The 22268-nt window shown below is 41.2% G+C and overlaps 1 protein-coding gene across 1 annotated transcript in view; it reads left to right on the plus strand.

Moving 5' to 3' along the window:
* The window catches only part of MEGF10 (multiple EGF like domains 10), a 178944-nt gene that overhangs the window by 47441 nt on the left and 109235 nt on the right, over positions 1 to 22268 (plus strand). Inside the window, exons 3-4 of the mRNA XM_047877659.1 lie at positions 5822 to 5923; positions 7984 to 8084. Of these exons, the coding sequence (XP_047733615.1) occupies positions 5822 to 5923; positions 7984 to 8084 (203 nt within the window). The remainder of the gene's footprint in view (positions 1 to 5821; positions 5924 to 7983; positions 8085 to 22268) is intronic.

The raw sequence follows: 22268 nt of genomic DNA on the forward strand, positions 1-22268 counted from the left end.
TGTATTTTCAAAAACACTCGGGTAGGGGTGCCTGGGTGGCTCAGTCGGTTAAGCGTCTGTCTCTATGTTGATGGCGTGGAGCCTGCTTGGGTTTTTCTCTGTTTCTCTGTCTCTCTCTCAAAAATACATAAATAAACATTAAAAAAAGTGAAATAGGGCTTGAATTGAAATGGGGAGAGGAAGATGAGTTTCAAGGACAAAATTCTTGGTAGTAGGTCCGAGCGGGGCTCGCTGTAGCTGTGCCTTATCTAAACCCCACCTGTCCCAAGTGGATTCGGCTGGAGCCTTGCTTTCCACAGTGTGCTTAATGAGCATTGCCTGTCAGAAATGCAGACCATCAGGCCCTGCCCCAGGCCTGCTGAATCGTTTATTTTCAGACAAAAGCAGGCCTCCTTTTAATGCAGCGGTTCTCAGAAGGTGTACATGAAATGAAATTAACGAAAGTTAAATCATTTAGAATATACAGGGGGTGCTTGTTGTTAAAGGCAGCCTGCGCAGCGTCCTGGGGGAGACTGATGATTCCGTGAACTTTCTGTTTCTTCTCCGCATCCCTTTCCCTGTTCTGGGAGTTGAAGTGTTTGCATCTATTAGGGTTTCCTCTCAGGAAGACGCAAGTGAAGAGGAGCCCTTCTTTGTCCGTCGCCTTGGGGGTGGAGCACAGAAGTGGTACTGATTGCAGCTAGTCCTGAAGCGAGCAGAGATAAGAAATGATAATTCCTACCATGTCTGATGAAAGTAACAAGATCATTTTGGCAGATAAAATGTCACTAACCACTTTGGAATGCATCCAAGTGATGATGGCTTCCCCCACCCCCCACCCCCCGTTCTTTGACCTTACATTAAATCTTGCTGGGGTTTCTCCCCGGATGATATGTAATAGGTTAAAATCACGGTGGTGATATGTTTTCAGTGTATTTGAGAAGATTAAGCAAACAGGCAGGAGATGAAGAGTTCTGCATCGCTGTGGGGAAAGTAGCGTAGAATTGAGGTCAGATTCCATTGATACCGCAGTTTGGCGCTTATTGTCTACTTTAGAAGCTTTAGATGTTCTAATGACATCCGAGAGGTAGCATGGGACAGGGTGGTGTCTCGGGGCCGTGGTGTTAGTGCTGGCTGTAGAGTGACTGCTAGCACAGGGAGCTCCGTGCTGATCATTTGTGATAAAAACACGTTTGGGGTCACCCGGGTGGCTCAGTGCGTTAAGCGTACGACTTCAGTCAGGTCATGATTTTACTGTTCCTGGGTTTGAGTCCCGCATCGGGCTCTGTGCTGACAGCTCAGAGCCTGGAGCCTGCTTCGGATTCTGGGTCTCCCTCTCTCTCTCTCTGCCCCTACCCCACTGTGTCTGTCTCTTTCAAAAAAATGAATAAACATTGAAAGAAAAACACATGATTTAAGTAGACAGTCAAGAAAGTTCCTTCCCACACTGACTTTAAGAGTAGCCACTGGTATATGTGCTGCTGAAGTGAGTACATAAGAGCAGCTGCTGAGGCACCTGGGTGGCTCAGTCGTTTGAGCGTCTAACTCCTGAATTCGGCTCAGGTCACGGTCCCAGGGCCGTGGGATAAATCCCGTCATTGGGCTCCACGCTGAGTATGGCACCTGCTTGGGTTTCTCTCTCTCCTTCCCTCTGCCCTTCTTCCCCACTTGCAGGTGCTCTCTCTCTCTCCCTCTCTCTCAAGAATTAAAAAAAAAAAAAAAAAAAAAAAAGAGCAGTTGCTGATGAACATGGAAGTGTGGACTGTCAGCAGAGGCGCTGATGAAGTTCAAACAGCAGCCCGGAAGCTGTGATAAAGACCCAGAGGAGGCTAGCCTGTTCAGAGACCTTTCCCCTCAGATTATGAGCACACAGCTTCCACAAAGTGGCCCCTTGAAAAGTGACAAGTTAGTTGTTCAACTAGTTAGGTGGGTATTGAGCAAATTTACGGAGTATTTGGCAGTCACAATTTGAAAATTTTTTACTAGTCCATGCTTATAATATACTCGAGTTTAACAGTAATTTTCAAAATTATGTGCATTGTATGGTTGTAATAATATAAAAACTAAAAAGCTAACTAAAACAAAAAACGAAAACCCCTGGAGACTGTAAAAAAAAAATCTGCTATATGCTATTGGTGGTTACGTATGAGTTAGAGAATTCTCTCCTTAAAATGTTGTTTTCCAAAATTTGTAGTGTGATTGTAATGCCATTAAAAATGGGTAAGAAAAGAGAGAAAGATTGTCTAGAAAAGAGGAAGAATGTATAAAATGCAACAGAAAGGAAATTTGGTGTGAAAAGGCTTAGAGCCTTTCTCCCACAGACTTGACTAGAAGCCTGTTTCTGATCATCGTGCCAAGTAATTTGTTTTCAATCAGTTCTGAACTGAGTTTGAGCTTCCCGATAATTTAAAAAAAAAATTTTTTTTAACATTTATTTATTTTTGAGAGACAGAGAGGTACAGAGCATGAGCGGGGGAGGGGCAGAGAGAAGGAGACAGACTCTGAAGCAGCCTGCAGGCTCTGAGCAAGTTGTCAGCACAGAACCTGACGCGGGGCTCGAATCCACAAACTGTGAGATCATGACCTGAGCCGAAGTCGGATGCTCAACCAACTGAGCCACCCAGGCTCCCCTAGCTTCCCAATAATTTTAAGAAGAGGAGTCGAGGTGGAAGAGAAAGGCTCAAAGCATCGTCATTTTGTCTTTGGTTATTCCCCAAACTGTACATATTTCTCTGTTAAAGCCATATTGTGTTGTTTTTAGCCTTGTGAGCTGGCCTCTGCTGAGAGCTCTTAGGGGGTGGGAGCTGCAGAGAAGATGTTCAATACCTTTTCGTTGAATTGCAATCCTAAATGGTTCGATGACCCTTTCATGGAGAAGAGCTTTTGTATCTTCTAAAACCACGGAAGCATCCTGCAAGTGTGTGCTGTTGGTGAGGGGCAAGAGGCCAGAGAGCAAATTCCTGTTCTTCGGTATTTCCTCTCATTTGAAACAACCTTACAGGCTGCTAGAAATTAGTGAACATACTTCTCATGATTGCCTATGGAATCCGTTCTGCCATCCACATCAAATGGGCTGCATTTGCCCGGGACCCATTTGTCTATGATCACTTCTGCTTTTGAAGGCATACAGACGTTTAATGTCATAACATAACCTTTGAAATTTTATGGGAATAAAGCATTAGGTGTAGTTCCAACAAACCAATGTACACTTGTATTAGTGCTGTAGGGCCTGGTAGAATATTGTTGTCACCCAACTGGCATTGATTTAGAGTGGCTTCTTTTTAACTCCTCTAGTGGAGGAAAGCAGCTGTGTTTTGTTCACAGGTAATACAAGACCGCACCTGTATGGTAGTTTCATATACAGAGGATGTTCATCTGCTTTGCTGTCCACTGAAAACGGAGTGGACAAATAATGCTACAGACCTCGAGGTTCAGTTATTTACAAGCAGCTGGAGAGGCAGGAAGAAAGTTGGCGAGGTCTTCTAATTTGCATTAACGTGAACCTCAGAACAGTGCTGAAGTCAGAAGACATTAATAGCTTACTGTGATATTTCGTTCCAAGAAACTTTATATATTTTTTAAAACACTTATTTATTTATTTTGAGAGAGAGCATGAGTGGGGGGAGGGCAAGAGGGCAAGGGAGAGAGAGAAAATCTCAAGCAGGCTCTGTGCCGTCCGCACAGAACAGGATATGGGGCTCTAATCTCACAAAACGTGAGATCATGACCTGAGCCGAAATCAAGAGTCAGACGCTTGAGTGACTGAGCTGCCTGGGCACCCACCCTAAGAACCTTTGTATTTTAACAGAGGCCTCTTTTCCCCTAAAGGAGTAATGTCACAGATGTTGGCATTTGCATACTGTGCGATCATCTGAACCTGTTCTTGCCGGTAGCCTCAGGTTGCATATGGTAGAGAAGAAAATAGTCACCTAAAATGTACGTTAGCAATTCAGAATGCCAAGTGGAAGGGATCTTCAAGACTACCTCTGACCCCCTGGTTTTAAGATGTGGTTATCAAAACCCAGGAAAGGGGCACCTAGGTGGCTCAGTCAGTTAAACGTCTGACTTTGGTTCAGGTCATGATCTCACAGTCAGTGAGTTGGAGCCCTGCGTCGGGCTCTGTGCTGACAGCTCAGAGCCTGAAGCCTGCTTCGATTCTGTGTCTGCCTCTCTCTCTGTCCCTCCCCTGCTCATGCTCTGTCTCTGTCTGTCTCAAAGATAAATAAAAACATTAAAAAAAATAAAAATAGGAAAAGAAGGTTATTTGCTGATTGCCATCTAGTTTCTTACTGTTGATCAGGATAACCCTGTCTTCTGCTAATCCAATGATCTGTTCAGTAAGACCTGTTGCATCTGCCTAAGATTTGTAGAGGATCCCTAAATTTACCTAGAAATCAAGGTGCAATGGCCCAAAGAATGAAATACACAAAAGGGTGAATAGTTAGGTTATTTTATAGACTTCCTATTGAAGCCTAAGTATGTTATGGCTAACAGAGACTGGCTAGAGAAAGAAATCCCATTGGTGGGGAGGCCAGCACCGCACAGCTTTTCAGATGAGAAGGTTCTGCCCTATATCTAACCTGAAATAATTTATTTTTGATGAAGAGAGGGTGAGCAGGGGGTGGAGCAGAGAGAGAGAGGGAGAGAGAGAATCCCAAGCAAGCTTGGCAATGTCAGCACAGAGCCTGATGTGGGGCTCAATCCCACAAACCGTGAGATCATGACCTGAGCTGAAGTCAAGAGTCAGATGTTTAACCGACTGAGTCACCCAGGCACCCCTAACCTGAATTCTTTATGCCAACATTTCAAACTCATTCCTTCTGTACCTTCTCTAGTCAACACCTAGACTAGAGAAGTCTCATCTGTACCTAGTAATGAAGTTGGTCCATTGATTTGCTGCAAGTTAGTCCATAATTGTGGCCTGTTTTGTTTGCTAGGGTGAATTAACGATTTTAGTGAAAATCTTTGAGACTGTTAAAGAGAAGAGGATTAACTTGTTTGGACAAGAGGATGCTTCGGGTTCTCCTATAGGCAGGAGCTCTAAGCTCTTGAGCCATGTAATAGACTGCTTTAAAATGAAGAAATATGACATTGAACATTGAATGCTTTTGTGTTTCGTGGATGTTTTCCACCTGCATTCTTAGGCTCTTAGGATGGCATGCCTTTACTTTAACAAGAAGCTGTTAGTGAAATGTATTGAAAACCCAGGCTAAGTAGCAGCAGGCTGTGGGTATGTATATTTCAGGCTAATTGTTTCAGCTGTGTGTTTAGAACCTAGCTTAGAGACTTCTTTGTAGTTTTTATTCAGAGGTTGTATATATTCTTCCACCGCCTGAAAAGTAGGGCAGGAACCCAAAACCAAATTAATTCAAGTTCCAACCTGAGAAGTGTGTTCTTTTTGATTTTCCAGAATCACTACCAAAATGTACTAGTAATAATATTCACATTGTCTCTTAGCTTATTATTTGCATGCACATTTCGATTGAAAACTTCCTTGTATAAGTTCTGGGTTAAGCCTGGACACCTAGGATGAGGGGATGCCATTAAATACAGAAACGTACATGGTGGTAATGTTTTCAAGTTTAGGGTTATCAGAGTTAATGGTGAGTAGTAAAGATAATTTTTTTATGAATTTAGAACATGAATTCTTATCTTTTAAATGTATTATTAATATTGGTCCTTTTGGTGTTCTCAGTCAAATAAAAACCTGTAAACACGTGGAGATTCTCTTTTGAAAGTCAGCAAATGGAGATAATTTAGTCTATGATGTTTGTATGTACACAGTACATCATTAATGTAAGAGTAGGAACTACTGATTCCTTACCTTTCTTCTTCTTTTCAGCTACTCAGTGACTGTGCAAGAGTCATACCCGCATCCCTTCGATCAAATTTACTACACCAGCTGCACTGACATTCTGAACTGGTTTAAATGTACGCGGCACAGGTAATCAAAGCTCAGGTCTATTTATGGAGTTTGGCTAACTGGGAAGTACTTTACTACAGAGACGTTACATGTATGAGAAGATGTGTCTGTTCATCTAGTCAATAGTTATTGAGTGCTTGTTACTGTCCTAGCCTTGTTCCAAACCATAGGAGATACAGACATGCAAAAAAAAGCCTGTCCATGCCCTTGATGAGCTTACAGGGGAAGGGTCTCCTGGTTACCATAGTTTGGTTAGCAAGAATTCATGCAGCTTTTGTGTGATGCGTAAACGGGGGAGACACTCTTAACTATGGACTTCAAGAAACTCATATTCCAGCATACGTTTCTACTTGAATATCTGACTCAATTTGGACTAATTTAAACTTGAACTCAACTGAAGCCACATTTTTCCCCCTATAAATGTGAAAACAGAGAAGAAAAACATCTTAAATATGAATGTTAATATGGAAGGGACCAGCGATGCCTTACTTTTATTGGTAAAATGTTTACCATGGTGTGAGTCATGGGTGTAATGTGACACCTGTTGATTTATACTGCACTAAATGTTATACTCAGTGTTATTTCTTCAGACAGGCTTTCCTCCACCACTCTGTCTAAACAAGTATTCCCTTCCTGTCACACTCTCTTTCCTTACTCAGGCCTTATTTTTCATCACACTATATAATCATTACTAGTCATGATATGACCGATTTATTTGTTTAATATGTATCTGCACTTAAATTCTATATGTCTGTCTTCCCCAGTAGAGTGTAAGTTCTTTGAGGGCAAGGCTTTATATTGTTTTGCTCACTCTGAGCTACTTCCCCAGTGTCTAGAGCAGTGCCTGGAATATATTAGGCACTCAGTGAGCGTGTGTTGCATAAATGAATCAGTGAATGAATGAAGCTTTAGTTAAATGTGAGAGTCCTTTGTATACTTCTATTTTTGTTTTTAATTTTTTTAACGTTTATTTATTTTTGAGACAGAGAGAGACAGAGCATGAATGGGGGAGGGTTAGAGAGAGAGGGAGACATAGAATCTGAAACAGGCCCCGGGCTCTGAGCTGTCAGCACAGAGCCCAACGCGGGGCTCGAACTCACAGACTGTGAGATCATGACCCGAGCTGAAGCTGGACGCTCAACCGACTGAGCCACCCAGGCGCCCCTGTATACTTCTATTTTATAGTGGGATGAGACTGTGTTGTCTCATTTTTCAAGGAATTCTCTGAATTCTTCCTTTAAAACATATGTGAATGGTAATTAGATCAGTGTCATAGCTGAAATTAATCATACTCTCTGAGCTATCTCAAGATAAGTGAAATAGGAAAGTCATAAAACTTCTGATCCCTTGAAATAAAGTATAACTTGACTTAAATGGGCAATTTTATTTTTTTATTTATTATTTTTTAAAAAAAAAATTTTTTTTTCAACGTTTATTTATTTTTGGGACAGCGAGAGACAGAGCATGAACGGGGGAGGGGCAGAGAGAGAGGGAGACACAGAATTGGAAACAGGCTCCAGGCTCTGAGCCATCAGCCCAGAGCCTGACGCGGGGCTCCAACTCACGGACCGCGAGATCGTGACCTGGCTGAAGTCGGACGCTTAACCGACTGCGCCACACAGGCGCCCCTGGGCAATTTTAATATATTCTTAGCAAACTGATTAAGAGTTAGCATACTATTCATCAAGACATTTATTCCATGTTTCTTCTTTTAAAAGTTTTTAAAATGTTTATTTATTATTGAGAGAGAGAGAAACAGAGGGAGAGCCAGTGAGGGGCAGAGAGAGAGGGAGACAGAATCCGAAGCTGGCTCCAGGCTCCCAGCTGTCGGCACAGAGCCTAACTGTGGGCTCGAACTCATGAACTGTGATATCATGGCCTGAGCCGAGGTTGGAATCTTAACCGACTGAGTCACCGAGGTGCCCCTCCCTGTTTCTTCTTAACTGTTTTAGAATACTTTGCTCTTCATACCTTTATTATATATATATGTAATAGCCCTTTGGTATTAAAATAAAAATTCTTGATTTCTAATCAAATTGTCAGTCAAAAGAAGTAACAGTGTGATTTCTCCCTCTGTGTAGAATCAGTTATCGGACGGCCTATCGACACGGAGAGAAAACTATGTATAGGCGCAAATCTCAGTGTTGTCCTGGATTTTATGAAAGCCGGGAAATGTGTGTCCGTAAGTAAGACCTTTATCCCTTTGTGGGTCACTTATTTTTCCCGGTGCTGGTGTGCATCTGTTAATGGCAGCCAAGATGGAGGCCTGGGGAGCTGGGGAAGCTTGGACTATTCCCTTTCCCTTTTGATGGCTGCTTTCCTGGTCTGTGGAATGAGGGAAGCATTGCTCTGTTCCTCTGTGTTATAAAAAAATCTCCAAATGAATGTTGCCTGAGGAGAAAACAGATGTTATAGAAGGATTATTGAAGGCTGGATGTGGCAGTGTTCATTACAGTTTTGCAATAAGTGTCTCTTTGGAAATGGGTCAAGTTGTCACTCGACTTAGGTCACAGAAGGGAAGAGAGGCATGACTTTCCTGCAGCAGCGGACTGGAGTCCCAAGTCAGCTTCTGAGAGGCGGGTGTGTTCTTTTCTGGTGCACAGAAAGATGAAGGCTTTCACAAAGTAGAAGAGTTTTCACACTAAGCACCGACACTAAGTCTGAGTCACAAAGTAGACCTTCTTCTTTGTCATTTTCTCTCTCCCTTCCCCAGCTCACCGGTTCACTCTGGAATGTCTCAAGGCAAGCTTGGTATTTTATGATACACTTCAGAAAAATCCTAGAATATCATGTGGGATGAAGTTTGCAAACTGAGGTTTCTTACTACTGGGTTTAGGACATAGAGCAGAGATCATTAGAAAGGGTTTTATTCAAATATTTTGGCTCAACACATAGCTAGAGGGGCCACTTTGTTTTCTGAGCTGAGACACTGGTGTTGAGTTGCATAGAGAGACAAGGTTCTGCTCTAACTGGATGGCATTAGGATCAATTGAACACCTCTTAGCATGAGTATCTGCAGTGCTGGGTAATAGCCCTGGGTGGCCTCAGATAAGCCCTTTATACCTCTTTGAGACTCCTTTTGTCTCTAGTGGAGAGAGGAGTTAAATGGATATGTGTGTGTGCCCTCTTCTTTCCAGTGACTGGATTCTATTCTTTAAATGAACAGCAGCAGTTCCTCAACTTTGATTTGGAACCAGGGCTTTTTGTGATAATAAATGTTCACTGAAAAACTTAGAAAATAGAACGAAACAAAAGAAAAGGAGGGGTGCCTGGGTGGTTCAGTCAGTTAAGCGTCTGGTTCAGGTCATGATCTCACGGTCCGTGAGTTTGAGCCCTGCATTGGGCTCTGTGCTGGTGGCTCAGAGCCTGGAGCCTGCTTCAGATTTTGTGTCTCTGTCTCTCTCTGCCCCTCCCCACTCACACTCTGTCTCTCTCTCTCTCTGTCAAAAATAAATAAACATTTAAAAAAATGAAAAAAAAAAAAAGAGAAGGAGACTACATTGAGAGTATGTTCCCTGGTCAGTAAATGTACTTTTGTAGCATATTGCAAATGTCATTGTGCGATTGCGTTGTAGATACTTAACCAGTTTCAGCTGTTGAATATTTGTGCCATTTCCATGTTTTACCTATTATGACCTGTTCTAGAAGACATCATCATGGTTAAATCTGTGTTCGTACCCTTAATTAGTAGGTAAGGATACCTTCCTAGAAGTAAAATTCCTGGGTCAGAGGTATATACCTATTTTTAAAATGTTTGGTGTCTTTCTGCTTTCTGCTGCTACTTACAGTATTTGGGAATGCTTTTTGCTTAAACTGTGTGCCAATTTTCCCTTTGGTAATTTTTTTTCTTAGTTTGCATGCCTCTGATTAACAATGTCAAATAAGAAAAATTACATGTTTATAATCAAACATCTTAGCGAATAATTATGAACCGATCTCTGTGGCCCAGGCTGATGGGAGTTTTCAAAGCAAAGCCCTGAGCATGCGCCCAGGCAGAACGGGCGTGGACCCTGGCTGTCTGGGCTGGCCGCTTCCCAGGGGCTTCGGGGTGATGTTATCTTGGTGCCCTTGCTGGGGCTCTAACGTACAAGAACAATCATCAATAGAATAAGAGAGTGGTTGTGTCTCCCAGGATTCTTTTCTATTACCTAGGTCACAGAAATGTTATATAAAGTCAGGATGCTCTTGCATTAAGTTAGGTAGAGACTGGAGAGGTGTTTGGGCAGTCTTCTGTCGTACCTTCTTTCCTTGAAGGCCTTGCGCTAAGGAAGCTTGATTTTACTGGCAAGCTGGTGGGAGGAGCATGGATCCAAGCAAGGTCTGTTAGGGTTTTGGTGCTTCATGGTCCCAGCCTTCCAGAACCCAACACCTCTGTCATTTCCTGCATTGCTGCTGCCCAGCTCTAGCATCATCACCCGTCGATATTAGAATGATAGAAATGACTTTTCCTTTATCTCACACTAGGTGGGTCGCAAGGTGTCCTCCTGATGGCTTTAGCATTTGCCTCTAAAGTTCTTCTTTTTCTAAGCCTTCCTGCCTGACCAACTGCCCCTGGAGACTGAAACATTTTTCCCTTAGATATGTTAATATATTTGATCAGCTTACTGTCTCCTCTCAGAGGCCTGGGAGCTATTTGGTCTCTTTAAAGGTATTTTGCATCTCTCCACTCTGATGTCTTGATTTCATAGCTTTACCCTGGAGGATGATCAAGCTTCCCTTGCTTCCTTGTTCTTGGGGATGCCTCCAGTCAGTCTTCTGTCCTCTCAACAGCTGGCTGCAGTGAGGCACCCTCGTGGATAGAGAAGGGAGAGAGAAGACAGGACTCTTGGTTCTTCTCTCCTTATCAATTAGTTTTTGCTGTCAGGTACACAGAATAGTCATCATTGTTAACTGTTTCTAGTTACCAGACAGAATTGAAACACAAGAATTGGTTATAATTTTAGTTTAATTTTTGGTAGTAAGTTTTCCTAGAAGGCAAAAAGGATGGTTTCATGCAAATACATACCCATATTTGAAAAAAGTATCCTTTAATTAGCTGGACTAGATCCTTCTGGAGAGCAAGCTCTATTTTTATTACCTCTGCTTCATCCTGCTAAAGATGATGGATTTCCTCTAGACAGATTGTGTAGAGGCTGCTAGTCCACAGAGCACATTTTGAGTCACCAGGGTCTCTGTCCAGAAGACAGATTGTGTCATCAGGCAGGAAGAATCAAGATGGAGAACGTAGGCAATAGCATTGGAATCTGGGTGGGAAAAGGAATGTTTGGAAAATTTTCCATAAAGAAAATATTACTAGACCTGAAAATGTCCATGATTTCTTGAGGAGGTTTTAACCTATTCCTAATAATAAACTTTTAAGTGTATTCATCTTTCAGGGTTACTATTCTTGCCCAATGTTGTGTTTAATTACTTTTGATGTGGAGAAATTCAAATAGTAATGAAGAAAAGCACAGGGGAATGAAATGGGTTCAGTGTGTGTGTGTGTGTGTGTGTGTGTGTGTGTGTGTGCGCGCGCGCACATTTATCTGTGTATATATGTATGTAGTATGTGTACCTGTATGTCAGTGTGTACGTGTATATATATGGTTTTTTGTTATTTTTTTTTTTTTAATTTTTTTTTCAAAGTTTATTTATTTTTGGGACAGAGAGAGACAGAGCATGAACGGGGGAGGGGCAGAGAGAGAGGGAGACACAGAATCGGAAACAGGCTCCAGGCTCTGAGCCATCAGCCCAGAGCCTGACGCGGGGCTCGAACTCGCAGACCGCGAGATCATGACCTGGCTGAAGTCGGACGCTTAACCAACTGTGCCACCCAGGCGCCCCTGTTATTTATTTTTAAAAGTGTTTTTTTTTAAGTGTAGTTGACACACACTGTTATGTTAGTTTTTGGTGTGATTCTTGTATACTTCAGCTTCTCTAATATGTCACGCTATGCTCACCACAAGTGTGGCTCCATATAATAGCTAAAATGCAATTATAGTGTCATTGACTACATTCCCTATGCTGTGGCTTTTATTCCTATGACTCATTCATTCCATAATGGGAAGCCTATATTTTGCACTCCCCTTCACCTTTTTTGCCCACCCTTCCACCCTCTTCCCTCTGGCCACCATCGATTTGTTCTCTGTATTTGTAAGTCTGATTTTGCTTTTCTAATTTATTCATTTGTTCTGCTTTTTAGATTCCACAGATGAGTGAATCATATGGTATTTGTCTTTCTCTGTCTGACTTATTTAGCATAGTACTCATTAGGTCCATCCATGTTGTCATAAATGACAAAATCTCACCCTTTTCTTTGTATGATACTCCAGTGTGTGTGTGTGTGTGTGTGTGTGTGTGTGTGTGCACATCACATCTTTATCCACTCATCTTTTTTTAATATGTCATTCTTTTTTTAAGGCTATTTATTTATTTATTTAGAGAGAGTATGTGTTAATGGAGAAGGGACAAAGAGAGAGAGAGGGAGAGGGAAAGAGAAAGAGAAGAGAATCCCAAGTAGGCCCTGTGCTGTCAGCACAGAGCCTATTGTGGGGCTCAATTCCACCAATTATGAGGTCACCTGAGCTGAAATCAAGAGTTGGAGGATGCTCAACCAACTGAGCTGCCCAGGCATCCCAAGAGTTCATTCTTTTCATGGCTGAGTAATATTCCGTTGTGTATATATAACACATTTTCTTTATCTATTTATCCATCAATAGACCCTAATGTTGTTTCTCTCTCAGCTATTGTAAATAATGCTGCTATATACATAGGGGTATAGATACCTTTTTGAGTTAGTGTTTCTGTTGCCTTCAGATAAATACCCATAAGTAGAATTGTTGGGTCATTTGGAAGTCTTTCTTTCTTTCTTTCTTTCTTTCTTTCTTTCTTTCTTTCTTTCTTTCTTTCACGTTTATTTTTGAGAGAGAGAGACAGAGTGTCACCGGGGGAGGTGCAGAGAGAGAAGGAAACGCAGAATCTGAAACAGGCTCCAGGCTCTGAGCTAATGTGGGGCTAGAACCCACAAACCGTGAGATCATGATCTGAGCTGAAGCCAGATGCTTAACTGACTAAGCCACCCAGGTGCCCCTTGGTAGTTCTATTTTTAATTTTTTGAGGAACCTCCATGCTGTTTTTCATAGTGGCTGTACCAATTTACATGCCTACCAACAGTGCACAAGGACTCCCTTTTCTCCACATCCTCACAACACTTGTTATTTCTTGTCTTTTTTGTAATAGACGTTTTAACAGGTGGAGATGATATCTCATTGTGATTTTGATTTGTATTTCCCCAATGAATAGTGATGATGAGCACTTTTTCATATACCTGTTGGCCATCTATATGTCTTCTTTGGAAAAATGTCTGTTCAGATCCTTTGCCCATTTTTTTAATTGATATTTTTTCTTCCTCTTGAGCTGTGTGAATTTTTTAAAATGTATTTGGGATATTAACTCCTTATCGGATATATTATCAGCTATGTGATCTGCAAGTTTTTTTTTTTTTATTGGTAGGTTGCTCTTCATTTTCTTGATGATTTCCTTTGAAGTGCAAAGGATTTTTAGTTGGATGGAGTCCTACTTGTTTATTTTAATTTTTTCTGCCTTTGCTTTTGGTGTCATATCCAAAAACTTATCTCTAAGATTGATGTTAAGAAGCTTATTGCCTATGTTTTCTTCTAGGAGTTTTATGCTTTCAGGTCTTACATTCAAGTCTTTGATCCAAATTGAACTTATTTTTGTGTGTCATGAAAGACAGTTGTCCAGGTTTTTTTGCATTCTTCTGCATGTGGCTGTCCAGTGTTCCCAGTACCGTTTATTGAAGAGACTGTCTTTTCTCCATTGTATATTTGTGGCTCCTTTGCCATAAATTAATTGACCATGTATGAGTCAGTTTATTTGTGGCCTCTCTGTTCTGCTCCATCGATCCCTGTGTCTGTTTTTATGTCAATACCACACTGCTTTGATTCCTGTAGTTTGAAATCAGGAAGTGTGATGCCTCCAGCTTTGTTCTTATTTCTCAAGATTGTTTTGGCTTTTTGGGCTCTTTTGTGATTTCACACAAATTCTAGGTTTCTTTGGTCTATTTCTGTGAACAACATCATTGTAATTTTGATAGAGATCGTATTGAATCGTAGGTGGCTTGGGGTAGTATGGACATTTTAACATTACTAATTTTTCGAATCCATTGTTTGGAATAACTGATATATTGAGTTTATAAATCTAAAAACCTAGTGTTTGATATGCTAAATTCAGCTTAGAGATGTTTTATTCATCAGTCTAACTCTAATAAACACACTGAAGGGCCTCTAACTCATGTTTTACAAATTTAAACACCATCAAGTTTTTAAAATGGAATTTATGTTTTTAAAATGGAATAAACACTATAGATTTTGATGATCTTACACATTTCCACATTAAATTCAAAATATTCACAAGGCTGAAAAATAGTTACCCTCTAAGAAAATAATTATATCATCTCATGTTTTTGCTTTACTGTAAAAAAAAAATTTGGTGGTCTCTTTTCAGTTTGCTGAAGTGTTTTTTTTTTTAAGTTGATTTCTTTATTGAGAGAGGGAGAGACAGAGCATGTGTGCACAAGTGGGAGAAGGACAGAGAGAGAATCCCAAGTGGGCTTCTTGCTAACAGTGTGGACTATGTGAGGCTCAGACTCACGAAATGTGAGATCATGATCTCAGCTGAAATCAAGAGTCAGATGTTTAACTGATGGAACCACCCAGACACCCCCAGTTTGCTGAAGTTTTTGGTTAATTAATTAGTTTGTTTCAATTGTAGTAAAAAATACATAACATTAAATACCATCTTAATAATTTTTAAGTGTACTATTTAGTGGTGTTGAGTGTATTTACTTTGTTGTGTAACGGATCCCTAGAACTTTTTCATTTTTTAAATTGAAACTCTGTACTTTTTAAATCTTAATTCCCCCCCTCTTCCTTTACTCCAGCCCTTGGCCATCACCTTTTAATTTCTACTTCCTGTTTCTGGGGTTTTGACTACTTTAGAGACTTTATATGAGTGGAATCATACAATTTTTGTCCTTTTATGACAGACTCATTTTACTTGGTACAATGTCCTCGAGTTTCATCCATGTTATAACTTTTGCTAGAAATTATTTTTTTAAGTCTACATAATATTCCTTTGTGTTGTTTTTTGAAGTTTTTAAAATATCAGGGAACCTGGTTCTTTATTGTTACCTTCATGGAACATACTGAGTCCCTTGTCTATTCCAGACGTTGCCTTCTGTATCCCTGAAATCTGAGACCCATTCTGTCTTAGTCTTGTTTTTCAGGTTAGGTTCGAACTATCGACCCAGTTGGTGACCCCATTTGATTGAATGTGACATATCTTTTAGTCATTAAAATATGTAAATGTATTTTTTTTGCCTAACTTTACTGTGGTAATTACTATAATTATGTATTCTTTTCATGTAAGTCATATTTTATGACTCATATCTCTTGTAAATATGAAAATGATATCTCATTGCATTTTGCATATCTCATGGTTGGAATGTGAAATCATAACCTCTAAGGTCATCTTACTCACTCTTTTTCACCTTGCTTTGATGCAGGTCCCATGTATAGTCTAAAGTTACAAGAGTGACAGTTGTGTGGCTCTTCCTTCAAGGTATTAATTTCCTCTGTAAGATGAGCAGTATCCAGATACTTCCCATCTTCCATCTTGTCAAACCCCCACCCCTGTATATAATCCGTATAGGTTTCTCATTTAGAATTTTTCTCTTATTCCTGAAATGAAAAGATGCACAACACAAACTAGCCTTAATGTAGTGTGTTCAAAGATTATAAATTAACATCGATGTCTTCCTCATTGTTTTGTCTCCCTCACTTTTCCTTCCTTCCTTTCTTCCTTCCTCCCTCCCCTCTTCCCTTCCTCCTTTCCTCCCTCCCTCCCTACGTACTTACCTATTCACTCATTCAATTATTGAACACTTAAACAGTTTAGTGGATGCAGTGAGCATGATTTTATATCTCTCTTTGCACATGTGAGTGATTCGTAAGATAAATTACATGGGACTTCTGGGCCAAAGGGCATGAATATTGTATCAGTAAGGATTAGGTTCAGTTCTGAGATACAAGTTTCTTTCTTTCTTACCTATGAGCCCAGATTTGGGTAAACCAGGAGGGGCCCAGGCAATTTCCACCTTTCTGCCCTACCGTCTCTGAGGTACAGCCTTCATCTTCATGTACCATTACTGATCTCTATGTATCAGTCTTGTTCCCAAGCAGTGGATGGAGGAGGCAAGAGTAAGAGGCAAATGTTAAAGGCAGCTGTCTTTTAAGGAAAGTTCTTGGAAGTGATTGCATTCTATTTCCACTTTGACCAGAATATAGTCACCGGCCTTACTAACCTGTAAGAGCCTCTTAATTCTGGAGGATCAGGAGTCTGCCTGGTAAAAATCTATTTTTATGGGATGGTAATAATGGATATTAGGAGACAGGAGCCATCTGAGCCACATTTTAAGACTTTTTGATACAGATTGCCAAATTGCTGTCGAGCAGGTTGTACCAACTTGCTTGCCCACAAGAAGGGTGTGAGCGTGCCCACTTCTCCATATCTTTACCGACACTAGGTATTACTATTGCTTACAACCTATGGAGGGGGCGTGGGAATGGTAACTTGCTTGCTTTACTTTGCATTACCTTGATTACTAGTGATGGTGTTCTCTTCAAAAACATATATTTATCAGCCATTTGTATTTTGGCTTCAAGGATGAGAACAGTCTGGAGGATACAGTGAAACTGCTTTGTTCTTCAGAGAGTCACAGAAATGCTGATGAGAAGCAAGAAGGGGCAGTAGAGAAAAAAGGGAGACAGTGTGAGACTGCAGCTTGAATAATAAATGCCAAGGTCAAACCAGCAGAAGACTCAGGCCCTTCAGAGCTTCTTATCATCATCAGTGTTGCTGGCGTCCTTTCCCTCCTCACCCCAATGTTCCCCAGGTCCCTCTCCCCCATGACCTCAACTCTTTGAAGCTCTGGGGATGGCATAGAGCCTGGCGGCCTCTTATCTTCTCCCATGGCTCCCCACCATGAGCCCTGAGGAAAGAGGAATACTCTCTGCTCCCATGGCAGTGAGGACAGCTTGAAGCAGTGAACATGCACTGTCCATGGAGAGGAGCCAAGATCCAGACTCATGATCTTCGTGGAACTGCAGTTTTGGAGTAAATGAATGTTGGAGGCAGCCCTAAGTGCCTCACCATTATTTACAACAATAGAACTTCAGGCAGGTGCCTTTGCGATACACACAACTGATTTCCAAACACATAGTGAAACCTGACCCCCTAGCAAGTAGGAATCTCTTATTGATTTGGTTTCATGGGACTAGGAAAAACTCATAGGAAAAGCAGCAGCAGAGTGGGAAGTTGGCACCTCTTCTTCTGTGGGATTGCTTAATCATGAAACAAGGCTGGCCATCCATTCTCATTCTGGTGTCCTGGGTCTCACCTTGGCTGGTGGCAGAGAAGGCAGGTGTAAGCAGGGTTGCATGTGGCAGAATCGTGAATGGACACACGACATGACCAGGTGTCCCTTCTCCTGTCTAGCTCTCATCCTTTTGTTTTTTGTTTTTATTATTTATTTTTGAGAGAGAGAGAGAGAGAGACAGAGAGAGAGAGAGAGACAGAGCATGAGCAGGGAGGGGCAGAGAGAGAGGGAGACACAGAATCTGGAGCAGCTCCAGGCTCTGAGCTGTCAGCACAGAGCCTGTTGCGGGGCTCGAACTCATGAACCGTGAAATCATGACCTGAGCCTAAGTCGGACACTTAAGCGGCTGAGCTACCAAGGCGCCCCTGTTTGTTTCTTTTTAGTGTTCTTTTCTTTTTTTTTTTTAAGTTTATTTATTTATTTTTGAGAAGTGGGAGGGGCAGAGAGAAAGGGAGAGAGGATCCCAAGCAGGCTCTGCACTGTCAGCACAGAGTCCGACTGGGGGCTCGATCTCACGAATCGTGAGATCATGACTTGAGCTGAAATCCAGAGCTGGACGCTTAACCGGCTGAGCCACCCAGGCACCCCTGGCTCCCATCTTTTTGCCCCACATGCCCAATCTTCTACTGGATGCTGCTGCAAAGGAAAAGACCATTCTGACAAATGTTTCTTTGGGGGTAGACTTAACTCTGTTTTCCTATTTTCCTTAGATAGGAAGGTCAAATGCTAACTTCAAATTCAAGCTGCCATGGGGGCATTACAGGCAGTGCTGCTTGCGAGCAAGACAGTGGCAGAGATTTGTGGACTGGGTCATCCACTCTATTGCCTTGTAGGCCAGCCCTGATGGTGGAAGATCGGTTCCCATGGATGTGCCCTGCCTGTCTTTGGCATTCATTAAGAGAACTCTGGAACTGTAAACAAGAAGCCTTAACTCCCACACACTGAACTGTATATGATTTCCTGTTCTTAGCAGAGATGAGTGTGACAATTGATTACCATAGCAGTGAATGAATATTCACAGCTGATTTTTAACTTGGCCAATTTTATGAAAAACAGACCTGGTTATAGGCAAATAGGGAGCTAGAACTGGGGTGGTTGTTTACACAAAAAATAATTCTTGCAAATGAACTTACTCTTGTTTGAATGTCATGCTTCAGTAAGCAATGGGTTGAAAGTCCAAATTTTGGGTTAAGGGCTTAGAGACATCTGTAGCTCACTTACCCAGGACTATTTTTCTTCCAGGAGGCAAATAGGCCACATAGGTGATGCTTTAAAGGGCCATAGAACCCACACATTTCCCCATATATATATATATATATATATATATATATATATATATATATATATATACATATATATATATATATATATATTTTTTTTTTTTTTTGTCCTGGAATATTATGTTAAACTGGAATTAATAAAAGCTTCCCTTTTGGGAGAGGGGGCACCATCTCTTAGAAGTAGCTACCTGGAACATTGTGTTTAGAAGGATTCTGAGGCCATGTTTGTGCTAAGAGAAAGAATGGAGTGACTCATTAGTGCTTTCTGTCATTATCATTAGGTGGCCCTAGTGCCTCACATTCGCCCTCCCTCTGGTAGACTCTGTATGACATCCTGTGGCATTTTGGACCTCTTGAATCGTGGAGGTATCAGTTGAGGTTCCTGAATCATACAGCTGGCCATAGACTCCTGTTATACTTAGCTTTTCCATTTAACTATGAAGTCGTATGTACTTGTTTCTCCTATTGTCCCCCAGAGAAATGAGCTTTCTCTTTGTGAGCTGGAATATTCAGGATTATATTGTCAACAATTTTATTTATGGAATGGAAACAGATCCTCAACAGCCACATTTTGCCTCCATGTAGGCCTAGGAGGGTCTGGTAGGAAGGGCATTGCAGGCAAAGCGTCCTGATGGGCAAGGGTTTTAGGAATAGCAGCGCTGCAAGGACTCATTTCCCTCACCTGGAGATTATAGAAGAACACATTAAATTCTTTATTGGTCTTTTGCTGCTGAAAAGATTGGGGCTCAGGTTTTTCAAGATGGCAAGTGCTAGGGTCCAGGGCAAGGAGCCTTGTGTGGGCTGAGAAATTTTCACCTTTGGCAGAGGGCTGTTTATTAATGAGCTGGGCATCTCTGGGGGAGTGAGGGGAGCACGGTAAGAGTTTAAGGAGTGGGCAACACCTCTCTGAAGCTGAAGGCACTCTGAGCCTTCTGCTCTGGATTTGCTTGACTCTCACAAGCTTGATTAATAATAGAGTTGTGATCTTGTCAAATATTTCCCAACAACTGTGGTGGGTCGACTCTTGAACAGACTCTTTTGAGGCCGGATTAAAGTGAGACAATCCTATTGGGCTAGCCGAAGAGACCCTGAGCTGACAGCAATCAGATGGTATGTTTCTAAGTATACCTACTCATGATGCCCTTTCTGCCACGGCAGTGGATTTTTTCATGTTTCCATAGGGACCCTGTATTCTGTTGCTATGGAGCCCGACTTGGTTTGGAGGAACCTATCAGTAAATACTGGGAAAGGCCCTTTGTCCACATGTTTCACCAGCAGAAATTCCAATTTTCCCACACATCTATTGGAACCTAAACTTCAGGTCTCCAGTTTTGGTCTTTGGTCTCAGCTACTACTGAAAACAGGAAATCTGATAAACAATGCAGATGATCTTTGTTGATTTCTTGATGGTCAGTGTTTGCTCACTAGTTAGGATTTCACAAATAGAAACTATGAATATAATAGTAAATTGAAGATACCTTGAGTTTAAACAGATGGAAATCATGTCTGCTGCCTTTTTCTTTTCTTTTCTTTTTTTTTTTTTTTTTTTTTTTTGCTTAAGAAAGCCTGACTTTAGAGTCCCATGGAAGCAGGCCAAAGGAAGGCAATGAAACATCCTTGCCTTATCTCTAGAAAATGAGTTCCTGCAATTTTACCCTTTACAAGACAGGTGGAATTCTTACAGGTCTAATAATTTACACAGCCTCCTTACAGAGATAGACAATAGCTAATAGGAAAGCTCAGAATGGAGAAGCAATTTTTATTGTACTATGGTTTAAATCTTTTTACAGCAAAGTAATTTTAAAATAATGGGAAAAAAAGCACATTTTGATTTAAATGTCCAACCACAAAATGTTGATCTGGCCAGGTGGTCGCAGAACTTGCATTTTTTAGTCCAGTATGGTGACTCTCAGTACTTTTACAGATAATCCAGTGGTAAACCTATTCCATCCCTCTGGGCCACACACGGAGCTGCTAAAGGAGAGGGAGACAGGCACTGATACAAGCAGTGCTGCATGGACACTATTCTGTCTTTAAGCTGCAGCGATATCCCAAGTTTTTTCTTGAAGAATAATTCTAAAAGGGTTGAAAGAAACCAGCTAGGCCTCCAAGAGAACCACTCTGTAGAAAAACAGTCCTCTGGGGTGCCTGGGTGGCTCAGTCATTTGAGCATCAGGCTCTTGATTTCTGCTCAGGTCATGACTCATGGTGTGTGGGATCAAGCCCCACATCAAGCTCTGTGCTGACAGCGTGGAGCCTGCTTGGGATTTTCTCTCTTTCTGCCCTTCCCCAGCTCATGCTCTCTCTCTGCCTCTCAAAAAAAATAAATAAACATTAAAAAAAGAAGACAAGCAATCTTCTTACTCAGACCACAGAAGGGAGCATGATTTGAAGGTGGGCCTCCCTGACCATCGAGGCACATTGGAGGGGCAAAGCTGTTATGACAAGTCTAAAAATATGGTGCCCCCACTGATGTTTAAGCTCAATAATAACTAGGTTAATCTATTGTACTTGGCATGTCACTGAGGGAAAAAAAGGAAATATGCCACCTCAAATGAAATCAGTGTGTTTATCCAAGGAGACTAGGTTTCCAGAAACTTGGACCCTGTGCATTATCTCTAGTGTGGGCTACTGAATATCCATCCTGTAGAATTCACTGTTGCATCATCCAGTAAGATTGGGAAATGCCTTGTATTTGATCCCCTTTCTCAAATATTTATGGTAGTCTGGTGAAGGCTCTGGAAATGGTTGGGTAAAGGTGTGTCCAAAGTTTATTTGGCCATGAAATTCCACCCCCACCCCCACCCTTTTCAACCCCAAGAACATGATAGAACTGGTAATACTCAGACTCTACTTATTTGAGGAATAATGCTTTAAGGGATTCAGTTTTCTTTTCTATACCTCTAGACTGGTAACTGTAATTGTCTAACTTTATCAGAGACTCTTTGGAGCTTTAATTTCTTGAGTTTTCTACCCAGGTTTATTGGGATATAATTGACATATAACATGTAAGGTGTACAACATGATAATTTGACACACTTACATATATTGCAAAATGATTACAAGAAGGTTAGTTAACATTTCCGTCATCTTTCATGATTACTGTTTCTTGTTTGTGGTGAGAACATTGAAGACGTACTCTTCTTAGTTAATATTTGTATATAATACAGTATTATTAACTATAGTTGACATGCTGTACATTAGAGTCCCAGAACTTATTCATCTTGTTACTACAAGCTTGTACCCTTTGACAAACTTCTCCCCATTTCCTCTACCTTTCCAGCCCTGGAACCACTGTTCCACTCTGTTTCTATGAGTTCAGCTTTTTCAGATTCTGCAAAGAATAACATCATATGGTATTTCTCTTTCTGACTCATCACTTAGGATAATGCCCTCAGGACCATCTATGTTGTCACAGATGGCAAGATTTCCTTCTTTATTGTGGATGGATAACATTCCTCTGTATGTATATACCACATTTTCTTTGTCCATTCATCAGCCAAAGGACATGTATGTTATTTCCCTATCTTAGCTATTATGAATACTGCTGCAGTGAATATGGGAGGGAAGATATTCCTTTGAGACCTGATTTCATTTCATTTGGATATGTACCCAGAAGTGGGATTGCTGGGTCATATGGAAGTTCTAT

The sequence above is a fragment of the Prionailurus viverrinus genome, chromosome A1 (assembly GCF_022837055.1).
Source record: "Prionailurus viverrinus isolate Anna chromosome A1, UM_Priviv_1.0, whole genome shotgun sequence".
In the NCBI taxonomy this organism is placed as follows: domain Eukaryota; kingdom Metazoa; phylum Chordata; class Mammalia; order Carnivora; family Felidae; genus Prionailurus; species Prionailurus viverrinus.